Consider the following 22,579-nt stretch of genomic DNA (forward strand, 5'->3'; position numbering starts at 1 on the left):
ACAGACACTTAAGTAGTTTCTTTGGACAGACTCTTAAGTAGTTTCTTTGGACAGACACTTAAGTAGTTTCTTTGGACAGACCCTTAAGTAGTTTCTTTGGACCGACTGTTAAGTAGTTTCTTTGGACAGACACTTAAGTAGTTTCTTTGGACCGACTGTTAAGTAGTTTCTTTGGACAGACACTTAAGTAGTTTCTTTGGACAGACCCTTAAGTAGTTTCTTTGGACAGACACTTAAGTAGTTTCTTTGGACAGACCCTTAAGTAGTTTCTTTGGACAGACACTTAAGTAGTTTCTTTGGACCGACTGTTAAGTAGTTTCTTTGGACCGACCCTTAAGTAGTTTCTTTGGACAGACCCTTAAGTAGTTTCTTTGGACAGACCCTTAAGTAGTTTCTCTGGACCGACCCTTAAGTAGTTTCTTTGGACAGACCCTTAAGTAGTTTCTTTGGACAGACCCTTAAGTAGTTTCTTTGGACAGACCCTTAAGTAGTTTCTTTGGACAGACCCTTAAGTAGTTTCTTTGGACAGACCCTTAAGTAGTTTCTCTGGACCGACACTTAAGTAGTTTCTTTGGACAGACCCTTAAGTAGTTTCTTTGGACCGACTGTTAAGTAGTTTCTTTGGACAGACACTTAAGTAGTTTCTTTGGACCGACTGTTAAGTAGTTTCTTTGGACAGACACTTAAGTAGTTTCTTTGGACCGACTGTTAAGTAGTTTCTTTGGACAGACACTTAAGTAGTTTCTTTGGACAGACCCTTAAGTAGTTTCTTTGGACAGACACTTAAGTAGTTTCTTTGGACAGACCCTTAAGTAGTTTCTTTGGACAGACACTTAAGTAGTTTCTTTGGACCGACTGTTAAGTAGTTTCTTTGGACAGACACTTAAGTAGTTTCTTTGGACAGACCCTTAAGTAGTTTCTTTGGACAGACACTTAAGTAGTTTCTTTGGACAGACCCTTAAGTAGTTTCTTTGGACAGACCCTTAAGTAGTTTCTTTGGACCGACTGTTAAGTAGTTTCTTTGGACCGACCCTTAAGTAGTTTCTTTGGACAGACCCTTAAGTAGTTTCTTTGGACAGACCCTTAAGTAGTTTCTCTGGACCGACCCTTAAGTAGTTTCTTTGGACAGACCCTTAAGTAGTTTCTTTGGACAGACCCTTAAGTAGTTTCTTTGGACAGACCCTTAAGTAGTTTCTTTGGACAGACCCTTAAGTAGTTTCTCTGGACCGACACTTAAGTAGTTTCTTTGGACAGACTGTTAAGTAGTTTCTTTGGACAGACACTTAAGTAGTTTCTTTGGACAGACCCTTAAGTAGTTTCTTTGGACCGACTGTTAAGTAGTTTCTTTGGACAGACACTTAAGTAGTTTCTTTGGACCGACTGTTAAGTAGTTTCTTTGGACAGACACTTAAGTAGTTTCTTTGGACAGACCCTTAAGTAGTTTCTTTGGACAGACACTTAAGTAGTTTCTTTGAACAGACCCTTAAGTAGTTTCTTTGGACAGACACTTAAGTAGTTTCTTTGGACCGACTGTTAAGTAGTTTCTTTGGACCGACCCTTAAGTAGTTTCTTTGGACAGACCCTTAAGTAGTTTCTTTGGACAGACCCTTAAGTAGTTTCTCTGGACCGACCCTTAAGTAGTTTCTTTGGACAGACCCTTAAGTAGTTTCTTTGGACAGACCCTTAAGTAGTTTCTTTGGACAGACCCTTAAGTAGTTTCTTTGGACAGACCCTTAAGTAGTTTCTCTGGACCGACACTTAAGTAGTTTCTTTGGACAGACACTTAAGTAGTTTCTTTGGACCGACTCTTAAGTAGTTTCTCTGGACCGACCCTTAAGTAATTTCTTTGGACAGACACTTAAGTAATTTCTTTGGACAGACACTTAAGTAATTTCTTTGGACCGACACTTAAGTAGTTTCTTTGGACAGACCCTTAAGTAGTTTCTTTGGACAGACCCTTAAGTAGTTTCTTTGGACAGACCCTTAAGTAGTTTCTTTGGACAGACACTTAAGTAGTTTCTCTGGACCGACACTTAAGTAGTTTCTTTGGACAGACACTTAAGTAGTTTCTTTGGACCGACTCTTAAGTAGTTTCTCTGGACCGACCCTTAAGTAATTTCTTTGGACAGACACTTAAGTAATTTCTTTGGACAGACACTTAAGTAATTTCTTTGGACCGACACTTAAGTAGTTTCTTTGGACAGACACTTAAGTAGTTTCTCTGGACAGACCCGGGCCAAAACCTAGCTTTTTCTATGAACTTCTACAGTGACGACACCGGACACACGAAGAGCTCAGGAGAAAAGATGCTGGGCGCTCCGTTGCCGCCCCCTGAAAACCCGGAGTGTGTATGGTTCCTGTCAGACAATAGAGCCCCAAATTCAATTAATGTGAATGGCCGGCGTCGGGTGAGAGGATGGGGAAGGTGTAAAGCTCTAAATGAGATTTCACCCCTTCTCTCCCCTTCACCCAACACTGTACCGCCTCCCCCCTCCCCAGCACTCACTCCCTGTCCCCAATGCCAGCAGGTGATTAGAGACACAGATATAATCAGGTGTGTGTGGTGTCCCCGAGGGATGAGGCGCGTGCTGCTTGTGTGCGAGACAGACAGCGGGTGTGTGTGTGTTTGATGACGATACACACTTCACACTTCTGATCTGACACACACAGCAGTCAGAGGGGCGTTTCACCCAAATGATGGACCACACATACAGTTACCTTTATCCTTCTTTGGGGCTCCGTGAGAGTGAAGGAGTTTCAGTGTGACCTTTTCAGAGATTTCATAGATTTTGGTTCTGTGTGTCTTCTGAGGCTGAACAGCTGTTTCACTTCGTTCAGAAGGAGGCTAGAGACGGGAGCTTCTGAAATACAGTAGAACACCTCATCTAATAATGTCTTACAGATCTTCCATAACTCCCACACTTTGCTGTTATTAGAAAGTGTTCTAATTCCTCAGAAACTAAACACTGGTTTTATTCTGGTTTGATGTCCAATGCATGCTTATTGTACCGTTAGGTGATCATTACATGTTCTCTTTATCGCAGTTCATTCTGGGACATTTGTCTTCTTACCAAAGGAGTTATGGTGACCTATCCTCTATTTCTTCACAAAGACATGGACTGAATGTTCTCCTCTCTTTGTTTCTGTGTCTCTTTTAGGGAAGAGGATAAAAACATCTTCGACTACTGCAGAGAAAACAACATCGACCACATCAGCGAGGCCATCGTCTCCCAGAAAGTGGAAGTCAACACTAAAGACGAAGAGGTAACAGAGCAGGAAATGTGTTTACAACTTCCTGTTGGAGGGTTTGATAACTTCCTACTTCCTGTTAGAAGGTTTGATAACTTCCTACTTCCTGTGAGAAGGTTTGATAACTTCCTACTTCCTGTTAGAAGGTTTGATAACTTCCTACTTCCTGTTAGAAGGTTTGATAACTTCCTACTTCCTGTGAGAAGGTTTGATAACTTCCTACTTCCTGTTAGAAGGTTTGATAACTTCCTACTTCCTGTTAGAAGGTTTGATAACTTCCTTCTTCCTGTGAGAAGGTTTGATAACTTCCTACTTCCTGTTGGAAGGTTTGATAACTTCCTACTTCCTGTTGGAGGGTTTGATAACTTCCTTCTTCCTGTGAGAAGGTTTGATAACTTCCTACTTCCTGTTGGAGGGTTTGATACCCACCAGCACCAGCCTCAGTGTTACTGGTATGGCTCTGACCCAGTGCAGAGGGCAGTATGATGGGAACACGCAGCTCACTGGGGCAGCTCTTCCTGCAATGGTTATATAATGGTTTGCTCTGAAACCACAGACACACGGGATCCTCTCCTCAGGCGGGGGGAGTAGAGTGTGTGAACAGCTATAGCCCTCATGAGGTGTTTTCTGGATTGACCCTGAAATCCATTCATCTGTCCCCGGTTCATTATCGTCCGGTGCCAAACGGTCCCGCCTCCCTCTCCTCAGCGCCGCTCTGCCAGGGGCCAGATGGTGGAGGACCTCTGCAGAGAGAGCTTTGTCTCTGCTGCCATTGTTGCTGTTGTTGTTGATGCTCCTGCAGCGAGGCGTGCTCAGCAGCAGAGGGCAGTGGTGAAGTTTGACTCTAACAAGAAGAGAGAGAGGGGGGGGGTGAGGCCCAATTTAAATCAATCACTCAGTGTATTTATAGAGCATGTTGCATACTCAGAAGGTCTTAATATGGACGCATGCAATATTCAAAATGCAGGAAGCAGAGTATTGGTTAACGGCTGATAAATGTGGGGTAAAATACACTGTTTAATTGTTGCTGCGATATCTTAGCCTACAAATAAATGGCGTTGTATTAAAACCGTTATATGAGAATAGAAATCGTCTTAGATAACGGAAATGGTAATAAGTGTGTTTTCCTGGTTTCGAGGCCGCATCGCAGTGAGTGTGATTTGATTTGACGAACTTAAGAGACTTGTAGCTTTTCTATTATTCTACCTAATCAATTAATCCACACTACTCCTAACTATTTATCAGAACCGTAAAAACTTTGTGAAAGCATCGATTGTCAACCGTTCATTATTTTCACAATATAGAGGTATTCATTAAAGAATATCCAGATACAAGGCCTTTAACTCCAGGGAACCAGAAGTAATGCCTCTGAGGATCTCAGGGTGCGGGGGGGGGGCATAGAGCTTTAAAAGGTCAGATAAATAGTTGGCGCGGTTAAGATTTCACAGAAGAACCAGATCATAACAGGAAAGTCCCTCAGGATGATTCATCATGCTTTTCACAGTTACAGTTACATCACATTTTTAAGACAGCCTCACCTGATTTCATTACTTGGATATAAATGAAATAGTTGTACTGCTTGCCAAAAGAGAAGACAGAGGTGTTGAGCTCAAATAAAACCTGCTAATGAACATTTCTAAATTTAGATCGATGTCAGTCATGGGTGCAATATTTTACTGAATTGGGGACAAAAGCCAATTTATTTACAGTGAGGTTTTATCCAGCTGAGCTATGGCTACGAGCTGAATCCGGATACTTGCCTTTATCTGGTAGCATTATCCGCTCCCTGAGTTTCAGCTGGTTCAGGGAAATTGGAGCAGCAGAACTAAACTAACTTTCCCAGCTCGGTGAGGATTTCAGGGACAGTTAGTAAAAACAAGTCCTCAGAAAGAAGGCGATGAGTTTTGCACGCTTAACCGAACTGCAAACTCACTGTTTCGCAGTGTGTTTTGGGGCAGAGCCGATAGAGAATTCTGAAACCCTGGAATTAATTAGCATTTTACCACTTCCTGTCCCCTGGTCTGGAGGTCAATGGTTTTCTGAATGTGTAAAGTTAACCTGAAATAAGGTCTGTGGTTAATACAAGCTGGAGAGGTTTTAATTATATGACATAAAAAACATCAGTAAATACCTCACTGGTGGATTTATAAACGACTGTTGCTAACAAGAGTCTAAATGACACGACTAAACGTCATCACGCCCAACATTAGCCTCCTTTAGCTTAGCGGTGGTGATGTGAAGTCATGTGACCATGCTGTAGTTCCTTTATAGCCCAACATTAGCCTCCTTTAGCTTAGCGGTGGTGACGTGAAGTCATGTGACCGTGCTGTAGTTCCTTTATAGCCCAACATTAGCCTCCTTTAGCTTAGCGGTGGTGACGTGAAGTCATGTGACCGTGCTGTAGTTCCTTTATAGCCCAACATTAGCCTCCTTTAGCTTAGCGGTGGTGACGTGAAGTCATGTGACCGTGCTGTAGTTCCTTTATAGCCCAACATTAGCCTCCTTTAGCTTAGCGGTGGAGACGTGAAGTCATGTGACCGTGCTGTAGTTCCTTTATAGCCCAACATTAGCCTCCTTTAGCTTAGCGGTGGTGACGTGAAGTCATGTGACCGTGCTGTAGTTCCTTTATAGCCCAACATTAGCCTCCTTTAGCTTAGCGGTGGAGACGTGAAGTCATGTGACCGTGCTGTAGTTCCTTTATAGCCCAACATTAGCCTCCTTTAGCTTAGCGGTGGTGACGTGAAGTCATGTGACCGTAGACGTAATAACTGCTAAACCTTCCATACAGCAATACATCTGTCCTCTTCAGTAGTGGAGAATAAAGTTACCCTCTTAAGTAAAGAGTGCTTAACATTAGCTGCTTCCTAACAGACCCCTCTTAATGTCAGTGTTGTGTTCTCCGCTCTGAACGCTGCTCTCATTCTGTTTGACACGTCTAATGTTTTATTAATCACTGCATCTCCCCTAAAAAACACACACTTTATTTGTCCTTTTGGCAGTAGTACACTCTCAGTGAAAACACCTGGAAGAGTAGAGCAGGACAGAGAGGGAGAGGGGGGAGAGAGGGGCAGGAACTTATTGGTATTCTGGCCCGGCTCGTGTGTCTCCATTTTAACATGCAGCCGCGGTGATCAATATGATTTAAGCTGCAGAACTGAACTTGGAGAGTTTGCTTTACCTAATTGGCCTCACTGAAAAATGAGCTTGCGTGGTTTTATTAGAACAAGGATCTTGGACCTAAGGGGTGGGGGGGGGGGGGGTGTGTGTGTGTGTGTGTGTGTGTGTGTGTGTGTGATAGAGTAGGGGGGTTTCTGATCCTGTCCTGTGCATAACGTCCCATTGATCACAAGCTGCAGGTTACTTTGATTTGACTTTAACCCCTTGAGTCTGTGTTTCCACTCATCTTTACACACACACACACACACACACACACACACACACACACTCTCTGAAACCACCTCTCTGATTTGTTGGTCTTTTTATTACCATTTCAATGTTTTTCTTTTCACTTACTCGCATGTAATGGATTCAGTGATGTGTAATTGAAATGTGAGTTGTGAGAACTGGGCCTCAGCACAGTCTCAGAGCATTGCATATAACGCCTCCGGTATCCTACAGGTTAAAAACAAATCCACCTTCTGTGTGTTTGACAAGTTTTCAAAGCACTGGACTAAAACAAGTCGGTGCATTAACAAAATAAAGCCTTAAAAAAAATCAGACTTAAAAGGATTTATTGTAATGGTGTGTGTGTGTGTGTGTGTGTGTGTGTGTGTGTGTGTGTGTGTGTGTGTGTGTGTGTGTGTGTGTGTGTGTGTGTGTGTGTGTGTGTGTGTGTGTGTGTGTGTGTGTGTGTGTGTGTGTGTGTGTGTGTGTGTGTGTGTGTGTGTGTGTGTGTGTGTGTGTGTGTGTGTGTAGGGCCGGGCTCTCCTGCACTGGGCCTGTGATCGAGGACACAAGGATCTGGTTTCTGCTTTGCTGCAGCACAAAGCGGACATCAACAGTCAGGTGAGCAGCACCTCTCTCTCTCTCTCTCTCTCTCTCTCTCTCTTCTCTCTGTCTCTGTCTCTCTGTCTCTGTCTCTCTCTAAATACACTCAAGCAAGGAATGAGTGGGAGCCCCCCCAGAGCCCCTTCAGATTGAAATTATCTGCCGACGTATTATACATATCTGGGTTTCCATTCCTCACCTCAACGACTGCAGCTCAAATGAGTTTGGACCTGATGGGAGGATATTGTGAAACTGACTTTAGCAGGATTTAAAATCTCTATTACATTGTTTGATCTTTATTTTTACAAAACTTTTACTCATTTTTCACTTCATTTATTTGAAAATGAAACGTTTTAATCCTCGCACATTTGATTCATCAGAGAAACAAGCTGAGTGGCAGTTTTTAGTCCCCAAAAACATAGAAATCAACTCAAAATGCATTAAACTAGCGCACCTGGAGTACAAATATGGCCATTTTCTGCTTACAAATGCAATGTTTGGTGCTCAAAATGTCAGGAAATTAGGTCAACATCCTAAATAACCTCCGAAATCATCATTGTAACTACTGTCTGCATATGCTAATTAATGCAACTTTAGCTAATTGAGACCCCTACTATACATTTCTATCATGAAACTGTGGGGTCTGAACATCTCCAGGTGCACAGCAGGACTCTGAGCTGCAGACAGACCATAGTGTTCAGTTTGAGGACAGAAAGAGACTCTCAGGAGCTTCCCACACCGCTCTGCACACATGCAAAGCAAATCTCCAGCCTCCCTGCTCCTCTCTCCTCCCTCCCTGCTCCTCTCTCCTCCCCTCCATCCCCTGCAGAAGGTCACCTTTAATTCACTTTGTGCCACAGACAAATCCCCTGAGCTTTAGCAGACAGAGTTAGCCGGTAGCTAGCCCAGTGTTTAGCCTCCCGGAGGTTTAGCGGCGTCCAGGAGGCTTTAGCTTTGGCGGTAAGCTGGCTCAGCTGCGCATCGGAGAAATTACTCCCCTTTCCCGGCGGCGGCACGACACAATGCAGCTCACCGGGACCTCTAACCGGGAGGCCCAATCAATTGGAAGTAATCAGGCAAATTGTTTCACGTTGCACAACCCACATAATCAGGACATTTCACAAATGACTTTCTGTTTTGTGGCCCCTTTTTGTTTCTCAGATAAAGTGGGGGGGGGGGGGGTGTGCAGAATGAATAAAAGACTTAACAGTGGGATAACTGGGAGAAAACACTCCACTAATGATTTATCAAGAGAGTGACAGGGGATGCACGTACAGATGGACCTTCTGTGAGACGTGTTTCAGAGGAATATCAGCCGGTATCCTAATGTCTATCAGCAGGTGGACATTGACCTTCCTCCCTCCTGTCTGACCTCACTGCTTCTCATCGCTGTTTCCTGTAGTTTGTCGTTCAATCTGCTCTTTTTACTGCTCTGCTCTATTGTTATTATTCTGGCTCCAGAATTTTCCTGCAGGAGAAATAAAGTCTTATTAGATTAAAGGTTCAACGAGACACAGTTTGCATCCAATCAGAAAGTGCAAAAAGTAATAAAGCACATTCATTTCCCACCGATTCACAGAGCAGATATAAGGTGCAGCGTTCAGACATATATAGATAATTACAGATGTTATCAATGGTAGATACAGACATTGTAAAGGAGTGTGAGGTTATCTTAAATAATCCAGTGTTCCTTGTTATTAAATCATCTCTAATAAACCAGAAAGAGGGACCTAGTGGATCAAAACAGAACAAGTGAACCAAAGAAAGTGAAGCAGATTCTGTCAGTACATTCACTCTTAAAGTATTAGCTGGCTTTATATGACTTTTATTGAGACCTTCAGGGGTATTTTAGAGGTACAAAAAGTCAGATTTGAGGGGATGAGTCTCAGATATTTAATGTCCAGGAGGAGGCTTTTTTTTTTAGCCAATCAGAGCGCAGACATCCTGCCCGTCTCTCAGGTGTGAGGAAGTAAAAAAAGGTTGTACTATATTTATTAAACTATATATTTGAACACAACCCAAAGTTGTTGAGTTACTAATTGTATAATAATTTATTTAAAATTAATGAAGTTATAATTTAATAATTACAGTTTTGAGATTCCGAAGTTAAACCCCGGTACAGAAATACATGTTGTTTGGGCGATATAGTGTAGCATAAAATACAAATACACAAGTAAAGTGAAAGTACCTCAAAACACAGTGATATAAGGAGTCAAAAGTTTAGAGAGAGACCACCGTAAAAAAGTGAAACCAGAAATATATTTTTGTACGTATTTGATTATTTACACATCATCATTTGGTGCAGCAGCATGGTGTGTGTGTGTGTGTGTGTGTGTGTGTGTGTGTGTGTGTGTGTGTGTGTGTGTGTGTGTGTGTGTGTGTGTGTGTGTGTGTGTGTGTGTGTGTGTGTGTGTGTGTGTGTGTGTGTGTGTGTGTGTGTGTGTGTGTGTGTGTGTGTGTGTGTGTGTGTGTGTGTGTGTGTGTGTGTGTGTGTGTGTGTGTGTGTGTGTGTGTGTGTGTGTGTGTGTGTGTGTGTGTGTGTGTGTGTGTGTGTGTGAGTGTGTGTGTGTGTGGAGGGACAGTTTGGTTGTTTGCAGACATTCGGAGCGAAGCCGTAATCTCTCCTGACCTCCAGCAAAGCAGTAAATAAAGATCAAACATGATTCATGCTTAATTTGTTGATTAGAAAAGGGGAGGGGGCCTCCGAGAGTTAAAACAAAAAGTATTATTATTATTTTTGCTCGGCAGACGAGGAAAAATCGTTTGAAATTAATCAACTGATTGTCTTTAGTGAATTGTTCTCAAACCCCTGGTAACCTGCATTAAAGGGCCGTTTGATAGTTAATCCGGGATCAAGGACTACAAAGTGTGTGTGTGTGTGTGTGTGTGTGTGTGCGCGCCCCCCCCCCCCTCAGCGTATCACTGCCCCTTCAGCTAATACTCAGAGGAACTGGGGCACACTCTGTGGGAACGAGGGGAGAACCTCACTTAGTGTAATAATGGAAATTAAGGCTTAAACTCTGGACTTATTTTCTGTGCTAGAATTTATTTAAGAGCATTAATGAGGCTTAAGTTCAGGACATTCCTTCATATCATGACAGCAGTGAACAGCCCCCCCCCCCTGCACAGACTCAGTTTAATTAGGGTTAAGTGTTCATCTATAACAATTGTTGTGGAGACGTATATGTATTATAGATAAGGCGAGGAATCGGGCTTTAGGATTCGAGAAAGTCACTGAATGCTCGGCCGGTTTGACTTTTTCTCTGAGGAGCTGCAGGCGCTTCTTTGCTTCCACGTCACGGCGACATCGCTCCATGTACCATAAAGCTTTAAATATCTTTGGACCCTCAAGGTGTTACGATGTTACTGACCACATTTACAGTCAATCAGATAAAAACTGTAGGAGCGGTTTGTCCCGATGCTGCTCGTGAAAATGGCCAAAAGTTGCACTTATATTGAAAAGTTGTGAACTTCCTGTTGGTTTATGATGTGCCTCCAACAGGCTCTTTTGTGCGTCTCACCATGTGACATATCTCTACCAAACTTCAGACCTGCAGGCGAAAGCACGGCGAGGGGCTGCTGTTTAGCAGATCCATAGAGCCATTTCGCTTGCTCTGATAACGAGAGTCCTATAATATCATCCCGAAATATGTGGTAACATTCTCCAGTTTAAGGCCCTCAGAAACAGATTCATTTAGTGGAATAATAATGAGTTGTATTTTTAGATAACACTGTTGGTTTAGCTGCTGTTTTAGAGCGTCCAATCAGATCCGAGGATCTTCTGAAGCAGGTGGATCTATCCCAGCTCTCATGAAGCTGTAGACGCTTTTCTTAATACAAACGATGGGAATTCGCGGTTATGTGCCGAGTATCTTTGTGCCAGAACCGCTGCTAGGTGATGCTGAAACTTTAAGTTGAGTACCATTTTGAATGCAGGACTTTTATAATCAAATATTTCCCACAGAATTGAGTTTCTCCGAATGAAAAGGGGCTCATTTTAAGCTTCAGATATGTGGTCATTGTTTTAAGGGTTAAGGATTAGGTCCTGTGTGTGTGTCCACTCTCCTTGTGGTCATTCTCCATCCAGACGGTGTAATCCAACACACACAGGTGTAGAAGCCCCCCCCCCCGTGACCCCCAGACGCACTGCAGGGTCGCCTAGGAAATATGCATTAATGGTGAAGCACATGTCCATTAATGGATTCATGGGAACGAAGGCTTCAGGTTTCAGAGGAGCTGCAGAACAACAGCAAGAGTCAAACAAAGTCTGCAGTGATTAGAGATGGGGGGAGTGAGGGGGGAGGGATTAGGGAGGACAGGTGAGCATCAGGTTAACACAACACACACACAAAGACAGGAAGGAAACACTGCTAAGCTCTAAAGCAGTGACTGGAGGAGGAGAGCAGGTTTTAAACGTGTTGCGTCATTTACTCCACTCGTTTTCATCTGGTATCTCGATTTACAATTTGCTGTTATTTCAATATAAACTTTGACTGTATTTTTGAACTCAGCTTCTGCATTAAGACGTAATTAAACGTGGATTCATTGGAGTTTGCATCATTTTACTCGACTCGCTTTTTTTTTGCCTTTTTCCGTTTACATTTTCTGTAGGATTTATTATATTTTAGTATTTTTAAAGTTTTATATTTTATTTATTTTTTAAAAGTCATTATTTTGCAATTTTTTCAGTTTTTAAATTTATATTTTTTAAGTCTTTTTTTCTGGTATTTCTCGAGTTGCAACTAACAACCGTTTTCTAAAATAACTTTGAATTAAAGAAAATATCCGTTTTAATGTTTTTTAATATTATTATTTGTTTCCTTTTTAAAAACATTTTTAGTATTTTATGGTTTTAAAGTATATTTTTTTGGTTTGCCAATAACCATTATTTTCAAAAGATAAACTCCAATTTCTCAACTTGAGTTGACACTCCAAGTGCTTTTGAATCTCAACTACTTTGCATTTAGACGTAATTAAACATGGATTGAAGTTTGCTGCATTTCACTCGACTCATGCTTCTTCTTTTTGTGCCTTTTCTCCGTCTCTCCTCATCACTCCCCCCTTTAAACCCCGTCCCTTCACCCCATCCCTCCCACGCCTGCGCCTCCACTTTGTATTAAAACAACATGATCCATGAGGCGGGGAGGGCGACTCGCAGCACCGCTAATTCTAATTAATCCAGCGTGGTCGCGCGGCCCGCAGCGCGCTCAGTCTATCAGATAGAAATTCATAACTTAATTGAGGTCAGAGCCTCGAGCCGGCAGAACAAAAGTCTGCAGCCAGGACCAGAGGATCAATAGTAATAAATATCTGACTGCCCCGCCGCTGCAGGCCGCACAACACCGAGCACACAGGCTGCTCAACCTGCAGGGGGGTGTGTGTGTGTGTGTGTTGGTGTGTGTGTGAGGATTTGAAACGTATAGACTGGGCAGTTTTGATGTTAAGTTGCATGGTAAAAATAGATATTCTTTACTGGTATTTAAACTCAAAAATAGTGAATCTTATAAACTTTTTAAACAGAGCTCCTCTGCAGCCACTTTGCATCAACATATTAATAAGGTTTGGTTTATTTTTGATAGATACATCAAGATATTTGGAAAAAAAGTCAGCAGTCAGCATGGAGAACCTGCAGGAGAGTCAGATTTTTCTCATAAGGTGCTTCACAGAGTTGACCTGCCTAATTCTTCCTCTGATATGAGGTCATCAGACGTGTCACTGTTGACATAAAAGCTGATTAAAAAAACAAGACATTGCACTACACAGTAAGTTTAGGGGAGTTTAAGGACAGTTTCTTTGAGACAAAGGTTGTTCCCTAATGAGCGTTAAAAGGGACAGATCACAAATCTCTTTAAATAATACGCACATAAAAGTTGTGTACAGTCAATATGAAACATCACTAACATATGACGTTACGGGTAAACCTGTAGTGTGACAGTTAGTCTACTTCTGATTGGGGTCAAAGTGCATCCAAGTTTTGGGGATTTTCAGAGAATTTGTTTCATAAAAGTCTTCAACATTTGAATATCCCTTTGCCCCCAACGCTCCTGCAGCTCGCCAAACATTATAATTCAGTCTGCGTTACAAACTCATGCCGCTGCAAGACGTCGTAGTGCACCTGCAACACAAGGCAGTCACCACCATACCAGTTAGTCACCAGGTGGATTTAGTTAGTCACCATGTACGGCTACAACCAATACAAATCTAGAATATCCATCAATGTTTTGCTTTTTAAACCTCTGGTATAATTTACTCAGCTTATCCAACCAACCGTCTAAAACCAAAGACATTTAGTGTCTCATGAATGACTGAAAGGGTGCATTTAGCCAAAGACTAATGGATGAATCATCAGGAATCACTGGCAGGTTAGTCAAATGTGTACACATGTGAGACACCTGTTTATCTTGCTATGATTAGGGGTTCCTATGGAGGTTTGCGTGTTAAATAAATGGAGAAAATATACAAATCTTCGGCCTGCTGTGTGAATATAGAAAGGTGCAATTACCAAATATCAAACGCAGCTCTTTCCCAGGAGAAAAAGCACTGTTTCCTAAATAACTTATCCTCTGATTCTGCCAAATCCCAGCCTCACAAATCAAACATTAGCATCCGTTCATGCTCGTTTTTCACGGCGAAGCGTAGTAAACCTGTTTCAATATTTATGACATTTCATATTGAAGTCGCAGCATTCAGCAAAAATTAAATACCTCAGCCTTTATTGTGGGAATAATGCAGCTCTACAGGGCTTAGAATTCAGCCTGATGCTTTCCTCTGCTGTGGTGTCAACTACTCACACACACACACACACACACACACACACACACACACACACACACACACACACACACGGTGGTTGATTGAAATTCCATAGTGGAGGCATTATTACACGTTTGTATCCCTCCCCTTTCCCAGCACTGCCTCCGATAACTAATGGCTCGGTCAGGCCAGTCATAACAAATATCCAGCCAGATTTGTCATAAGTGTGTGTGTGTGTGTGTGTGTGTGTGTGTGTGTGTGTGTGTGTGTGTGTGTGTGTGTGTGTGTGTGTGTGTGTGTGTGTGTGTGTGTGTGTGTGTGTGTGTGTGTGTGTGTGTGTGTGTGTGTGTGTGTGGGGTGTGTGGGGGGTGTGTGTGTGGGGGTGTGGGGGGGGTGTGTGGGGGGGGTCTGTAAGGGGTCTTTAGGAAAGGGAAGGTGGGAGGTATGGAGGATCTAAAGAACAGAAATGCAGAATAGGGCGATGGAAGGTGTGATTCTGTGTCTCTTTCACCTCTCAGGGTGAACTAGGGGGTTATCTTTATTGCCCCTTTATTGAATTCACAGCATGAGGAAGAACATTCATGTCTGGTTGTTGTCTGTACAGTTTCTCTGCAGATCTCCTTAAAAGATTAGATTAAAAATCAATGCATTCACTTCATAGGGCTGATTACTTTAGAGACTCCAGTCCGGTTCAACCTCTCTGCACTCGGTTCTGTTCATGCTACAATCTTCCCTAGTTCTTGCCGGGATATTCCCTGGATCAATCCTAGATCTTCTCTAGATATTCCCTGGATCAATCCTAGATCTTCCTAGATATTCCCTGGCCCAACCCTAGATATTCCCTGGATCTTCTCTAGTCCTTCTTTGGATGTTCTCTGAAGCTTCCCTGGATCTTACCTGGATTGACCCTCGATCCACCCTAGTTCTTCCTTAAATCTTCATTGAATCTTCCCTGGATCTTCCCTTGGATCTTAGTTAGATTTTGTTGTGGATATTATCTGGATCTTCCTAAATCTTCCATAAATCTTCCCTGGATCTTGCCTGGATCAAACCTACATCTTCCATAGATCTTCCCTAAATCTTTCCTGGATTTTCCTTGTATCTTCTCTGGTCCAACCCTGGTTCTTACCTAAATCTTCCTGGATCGTCTCTGGATCTTAGATCTACTTATTTCTACTGAACACATTGATGACCCTCTGTTAGAGTCCATTCTTCCTCTAAGAACTACACTCCCCTTTAAGTCGAGGAATCTGAACCCAACTCCCTGACATATAAAACACACACATAAAGTCCAGCACACACACGCCGCTCTGTAACCCTCTGGTACAGCAGTCATATTTAGTACGTGCTGCACATTAGCCGGACTCGATGAGATGAGAGCTGTTGCGGCGCTGTGTTAAAAGGGCCTCTCGGACATGGGGTATGAATCTATAATATGAGCACTCAGAGCAGAGCGGAGACAGTAATAGTGCGTTCAGCAGGTACCGGTCCTCCCGCCATCATCAGCTGTTGTTCCTTTCTTATTGGCCACTCACTGCGCCTTGCCTACACTCAACTATTTGATTTCCATCGTTCTTAACCGTCCACATAAATTGTCAGGAGCATTAAAGCTGTCCTCGACCGATTCAGACAGAGGGAGGGGGGGAGAGAGAGGGATTCAGACGGCGAGGGGAGGGGGTGAGGAGAGAGAATAAACAAAGTAAGTGTTTTGCCTTCCATCAGTCTCCCGCAGTACTCAGCTTTATGAGTCCCCCGCTCCCGAGGCCTCCGCCGCAGCCCCCGCCGCCTGGCCCATTGATTTTCATATTACACTCTTTTATGTATTTATTTATTTCATATATTTCTTTTTAAACATCATCGATGAGCCGCAGGAGGACAGACCGGGGGGGGAGGCGATGTTAATTCTCAGTCTCAACCTCATCCTCCTCTCTGATGGCTTTAATGGAGGCTAAGGTGTCCCGCGGGAGCCCAGCGACACGGAGGGGAGGAGAGGGAGGATGGAGATCCAGATCTTTTGTCTGGTTTGAAATGCAGGAGAAATCTGGATGTTGTGGGCAGAGATTTGTCAGATAAAGCTTCTTGTTTCCCTTCGCTCCAGAGGCGGGACTTGGGAAATGAAAGTGAAAATGAAGGCCGCTTATCGACTGCATTTCTACTGAATTGTACGACTCTACTCCACTCTATAATGCCTCTATCTTAAATGCAAGAATATCAGGATGTTGTGAGTAGAGATGTGTTTGCTAAATGCTTTGTCGCCTTGTGATTTTAAATAGCTGTCCTGGCTTGCTCTCACTCTGCAGTTTCAGAAAGGATGCAGATACAGAAACACAAATCAAAACTCCTGCAGAAACATCTGCAGCAGCTCTTCAACACATGCAGCATCTAGAGAACATTCAGCACAGGAAACATGAGCAGCGTGAGACCAGGGGACACTAAAGAGAGACGCACACAGCTGGAGACCAGGGGACACTAAAGAGAGACGCACACAGCTGGAGACCAGGGGACACTAAAGAGAGACGCACACAGCTGGAGACCAGGGGACACTAAAGAGAGACGCACACAGCTGGAGACCAGGGGACACTAAAGAGAGACGCACACAGCTGGAGACCAGGGGACACTAAAGAGAGACGCACACAGCTGGAGACCAGGGGACACTAAAGAGAGACGCACACAGCTGGAGACCAGGGGACACTAAAGAGAGACGCACACAGCTGGAGACCAGGGGACACTAAAGAGAGATGCACACAGCTGGAGACCAGGGGACACTAAAGAGAGACACACACAGCTGGAGACCAGGGGACACTAAAGAGAGACGCACACAGCTGGAGACCAGGGGACACTAAAGAGAGACACACACAGCTGGAGACCAGGGGACACTAAAGAGAGACGCACACAGCTGGAGACCAGGGGACACTAAAAAGAGACGCACACAGCTGGAGACCAGGGGACACTAAAGAGAGACCGGAGCGCTGGGTGACGTTCAGGATCATAAAGCTGGACGACGCGTTTGCACCTGTAGATTGCTTTCGTCAGAAACCAAACGGAGGAGCGCCTGCTCTGCCACAGCTGGAGGGAGTCGGAGTTTAAACGGCTTTTATTTGTGAAATAAGAAACGGAAGGATTTCGAAACGCTGGGTTTTTGGACGATATCTAGTGACCATTCTCTCCGATCAATCAGAGGTCTGCCGGCTTTTTATGTCACATTGTAGTACCACTGTGATCCTGATCTGAGGTGTTACTAAAACAAGTACCAGGTAGCATATCGTGTGGTGATATAAGACATGGTCTAGATTTCAGATATCGTAGTATGGGAATTGGAATTTTTAAAAAAGGACAAATTCGGGACCCCCGTTCAGATCTGGATTTCTGTTTTATCCAGGATCTCCCTCCAAACTGTGATGTTAGTAATAGGTGTGGGGAGAAAGGGGTGGTGGTGTTGGTGGGGGGTCACCTGAAGGACGCTCTGAGGAGGTGTGAAGGACGTCAGGTTAATTTGACCGTGGCTGGTGGAGCTCACATACACAAGAGGCAAGGAGAGGAGACCCAGATTCAATTAGAGCCGGCCCCGAGCTGCAGATCCTTTTAACGGGGGGGTGGGGCATCCCATCACACACACAGAGAAGTAGATGCAGGCAACACAACAGGACAGACTGGTTTTGGATCAGCAGGATGAAGTGCTTTCTGTTCAGACTCCGGTTACAGATGAGGAGCTCCTCTCCTCCGTCTCTCTCTCATCTCTGAGTAATGGCACCTGCTCATCATTATGCTACCCGCTAGAATCTGCATACCAATGATCCCAGCCGCCTATCGATTCACCACACACACACACACACACACACACACACACACACACACACACACACACACACACACACACACACACACACACACACACACACACACACACACACACACACACACACACACACACACACACACACACACACACACACCCTCCCTCCTCCTAACCACCACTGTCATTATAAGAGTCAGCAGCTGCTGCATGCATTGATCATAAATCATAATTGCTTGTCCATTTTTCCCCACTTGTTTAATGTTGCTGTCAGGGAGGGAAGGGGGGAGAGAAAGGAGGGAGGCGGGGAGAGCTGGGGAGAGCGAGAGAGCAGGAAAGTTTGCTGAGACACAAAGATGAGACGGAAAAAAGCTGAAGGAGGAGAAAATCTAGACCCAAACCGTGTGCCTTTTAGTGTTTACTACCTGTCTGTCTTCTTCTGCAGAATCAAGAGTTCAACTAAGCACACACACACACACACACACACACACACACACACACACACACACACTGTGCTTTCTTCAGCCGCCTCCCATGTTGCAGAAGTCTCCACATCTGGCGGTGGATTTGTCCGACCTTTAACCCTCTCTCTCTCTCTCTCCTCTGGCTCAGACTGAATCCTGGTTCTGAGTGCAGATAAACTCAAAGCACCTCAGAGTCCTCTTCTGACTGAGATCCGTTTTCTGCCTCTGATCCTCGGTCTCACTGCCGGTGTAAACGGCTCGGGTTGAATGTTTGGAGACTTCTTGTCCAAAGTCCTTGAAGGCAGAAAAACCCCTTTCCAGTCTCTCTGCAGACAAAGTGAGTTACAGAAAAGCTTTTATCTGATCCTAGGATACCCCTTGGCTGGTGTTTGCTTTTCCACCGACCAGAGCTCTGTATGACGGCACCGCTGCATTCCTCTGCAACGCCAGCGTCAATAACAACTTCTCCAGCTCTAAAAGTAGTCGTTCACTGTCTGATTGTCGTACCTGTATCCACTTGTGAATGCGTTTCCTGGTGTGCTGAATTATCTGCAGCACCTTCAGGTCTCTGCTGGTGCATGTAAGGGTGGATGTTTCTGGGCCGGATCAAAGCTCTTCTTGATCTCTCAGTTGTTGCACTTTGTTAGGAAACCTGACTGAAACAGACACAGATGTAAACACACACTCATTTGTCTCAGTTTCCTCTCTCTTCTGACCAATTTCTGGACTAGTGACAGTGTTATTGAGCCCCTGAGCTCATATCTTCCTCCATCCTTTGATTCTGCTCCATCCATCTTGCTTCACTTCGTCTGCCCGGTACAAATGATAGATCAGCGTGACTCAAATTCAGCAAAGCTGCAATCGTCCTAATAGACTCCTGCCTATCTGTGCTGCTCCTAAGCATATTGCGCCCCCCCCCCCATTAGAAGGATACTCTGTGGATCCCGGGTATTGAGCAGCAGCGGCTTCATCCAGCACTCTGCCGGCCTTTCTGCACCGCAAGGGGAAACTTCAGATGACATGTAAGAGCCGGGGTCCGCTGCCTCTGTAATGGGATGGGGTGCACCAGAGAGAGAGGAGGTTGGGGGGGAGGGGGTGACTGCTGCAGGTATTGTGCGAGAGTATAGTGGAGGGGGGGAGGTAGGGTGTCTCTTCCAGGATGCTTCCAAAGCAAATGGAAGACAATCCAATTTCCTGTGATTCCATCAAGCCTGGACGGAGGCATTAGGGAACGCTGAGAGGACGGGCCGCTGACCCCTCACATGAACATGCAGGAAGCATGTAGACACACACACACACACACACACACACACATACACACACACACACACACACACACACACACACAAGCATGCAGATGTATAGCAACACACTATGCAACTACTTTATCAGTCAGAAATCACAGAAATTATTTTCAGCAGCAAAGAGTAGACTGACGTAATCAAAGTAAGTCAATTAAAACGAAGTAGAAATCAAATACTACAAATTTAAATAAAGTCATTTAAAAGCCAGAAACATTAAAACATTTTAAATAAATAGAAAAATAAAGTGTGTTCTGCACTTTGTTTTATTCAACCCGTCATTCATACTTGTGTGTGTGTGTGTGTGTGTGTGTGTGTGTGTGTGTGTGTGTGTGTGTGTGTGTGTGTGTGTGTGTGTGTGTGTGTGTGTGTGTGTGTGTGTGTGTGTGTGTGTGTGTGTGTGTGTGTGTGTGTGTGTGTGTGTGTGTGTGTGTGTGTGTGTGTGTGTGTGTGTGTGTGTGTGTGTGTGTGTGTGTGTGTGTGTGTGTGTGCGTGCGTGCGTGCGCGTGTTAAACAACGAACTGCAGATTAGCGCTGGCTGCAGATTAAGGTTTAAACCCTTTACACTTTAATTATAACTGTATGTATTTATGTGCATCAAGGTCTTTCACTTGGCCCCCCTGCAAACATCTGTCAGTGTGTGTGTGTGTGTGTGTGTGTGTGTGTGTGTGTGTGTGTGTGTGTGTGTGTCTGTTGAGCTATGCAGATATAACAGAGTGTGATTGTCCTCCATATGTCAGATCTCCTTTTTTATTTCACAGTGAAGTGTTACAGCTCTCTGTAGTCCCCCCCCCCCCCCCCCATTGATGGAGACAGACCCGGTGTCCGGAACACATCACAGGTTGGCTTTGACTCGCAGACAGACAGCTTTGTTGTTCTGCTTTAACTACGCCACGCTTTCCACGCTGCCGGCGATTTGCATCTGTGCTCCGTGATCCGCCCGCAGGGAATAGAAAGCTCTAATCCAATCAGCGGGTCCCTGAAGTGCTGCCCCCGAGAGGGAGACGCAACAATAGGATCACTCTGCACAGAGAGGGAGGACAGGGAGGAGGAGGGGAGAGGGCAGGAAAGAAAAGACGACTTACGTGAGAAGAGGAAGAATAGAGAAGTCCATTGAACGCCAAGAAATAGAAGACAGACTTAAAAAGTGCTAAGAGTACTTTGAATGTTGGCTTCAAAAACAATAACAACCACTTTATGATTATTGAAGTAACAAGGCTAATGTTGGGCTATAAAGGAACTACAGCACGGTCACATGACCTCAGGTCACCACCGCTAAGCTAAAGGAGGCTAATGTTGGGCTATAAAGGAACTACAGCACGGTCACATGACTTCAGGTCACCACCGCTAAGCTAAAGGAGGCTAACGTTGGGCTATAAAGGAACTACAGCACGGTCACATGACTTCACGTCACCACCGCTAAGCTAAAGGCGGCTAATGTTGGGCTATAAAGGAACTATAGCACGGTCACATGACTTCACGTCACCACCGCTAAGCTAAAGGTGGCTAATGTTGGGCTATAAAGGAACTACAGCATGGTCACATGACTTCACGTCACCACCGCTAAGCTAAAGGTGGCTAATGTTGGGCTATAAAGGAGCTACAGCACGGTCACATGACTTCACGTCACCCCCGCTAAGCTAAAGGCGGCTAATGTTGGGCTATAAAGGAACTACAGCACGGTCACATGACTTCACGTCACCACCGCTAAACTAAAGGAGGCTAATGTTGGGCTATAAAGGAACTACAGCACGGTCACATGACTTCACGTCACCCCCGCTACCGCTAAGCTAAAGGCGGCTAATGTTGGGCTATAAAGGAACTACAGCACGGTCACATGACTTCACGTCCCCACCGCTAAGCTAAAGGCGGCTAATGGATGGTATTTAGTTGTTTCATCTAGACACCGTCGTTTTTTAAATTCCAGGTGTGGGTATTCGAGAGACCAATGAATACTTGTTTTTGGAGATCTTTCCTCCGCGGTAACATTTTACGGCACGTGAGGAAATGTCAGAGCGTCCGCTGGATTTTTAATCTGTGTGTGAGCGCTGGAGGCCGTTGTGTGCCGTCTCTTGTTCTGAGGAAACAGTCTGACAATTCATCATCATAATGAGGGGTGATTAAGAACTGATGCTCCTGCTGATGAAGCCTGTCGTATATTGTGTCTTATTATACACACACACACACACACACACACACACATACCCTTCCCTGTCCCCAATCCATAGTCCTAACAAGAGTTATATCTCCACGATTGAACCCTTGACCCTTGAAGTTTCATCTTTAACCCTCACCTATCACCACTGATATTCTGGAGGGAACACAGGGATTTTAGCCTTTGCAGACCATTTACATGCACCAAAAGTCTATAGCACACACTACAGGAAAGGCAGAACTCCAAAAGCCTGGCAGTGTCGTGATGTTGAGTTGTTTTGTGTCTTGCAGGATAATGAAGGACAGACGGCGCTACACTACGGTAAGACGGCCTCGCTATTCTTCTCTGTGGTCCTAACTGTTGTAAACTCACTGTCAGTGTGTGTGTGTGTGTCCGTCCGTCCTCTGGTATGTGTTGGTGCCGTGTGTGTGTGTGTGTGTGTGTGTGTGGTGTGTGTGGTGTGTGATTATCGGCATCTCCCAGAGGAAATCAGCACAGGTCCTCAGACTCCCCTGACCCTCTCGTGCCCCAACACACACCTCCCAGAGGGGCGTTTCTCCCGTCCTCTGAGCGTGTGTGTGTCTGTGTGTGGCTGCACCATCTGTTCCCTTGCTTGGTGGCGTCGGTGTTGGCATCACCCACCGGGAATAGCTGCACACACACACACACACACACGCACTTGAGGATGGGGCATAAAAAGATGACTGATAAACATAAGCGATGAAGTCCAGGACACACACACCCCCCCTCGCTCTCTCTCTTTCTCTCTCTGTCTCTCTGTCTCTCTCTGTCTCCCTCTCTCTCTCTGTCTCCCTCTCTCTCTCTGTCTCCCTCTCTCTCTCCCTCTCTTTGCACAGGGCCACGCGGCTGCGTTGAT

General features: G+C 44.7%; 1 protein-coding gene across 2 annotated transcripts in view; it reads left to right on the forward strand.

Moving 5' to 3' along the window:
* acbd6 (acyl-CoA binding domain containing 6) overlaps positions 1-22,579 on the forward strand; it is a 35,418-nt gene that overhangs the window by 9,642 nt on the left and 3,197 nt on the right. Inside the window, exons 5-7 of one of the 2 annotated variants that reach the window (XM_063891165.1) lie at positions 3,159-3,264; positions 7,165-7,254; positions 21,993-22,023. In XM_063891165.1, coding sequence (XP_063747235.1) covers positions 3,159-3,264; positions 7,165-7,254; positions 21,993-22,023 — 227 coding nt within the window. Of the gene's footprint in view, positions 1-3,158; positions 3,265-7,164; positions 7,255-16,289; positions 16,416-21,992; positions 22,024-22,579 lie in introns of those variants that run through there. The other variant, XM_063891166.1, reaches the window with a different exon arrangement.

Source organism: Eleginops maclovinus, chromosome 9 (genome assembly GCF_036324505.1).
Source record: "Eleginops maclovinus isolate JMC-PN-2008 ecotype Puerto Natales chromosome 9, JC_Emac_rtc_rv5, whole genome shotgun sequence".
NCBI classification, from domain to species: domain Eukaryota; kingdom Metazoa; phylum Chordata; class Actinopteri; order Perciformes; family Eleginopidae; genus Eleginops; species Eleginops maclovinus.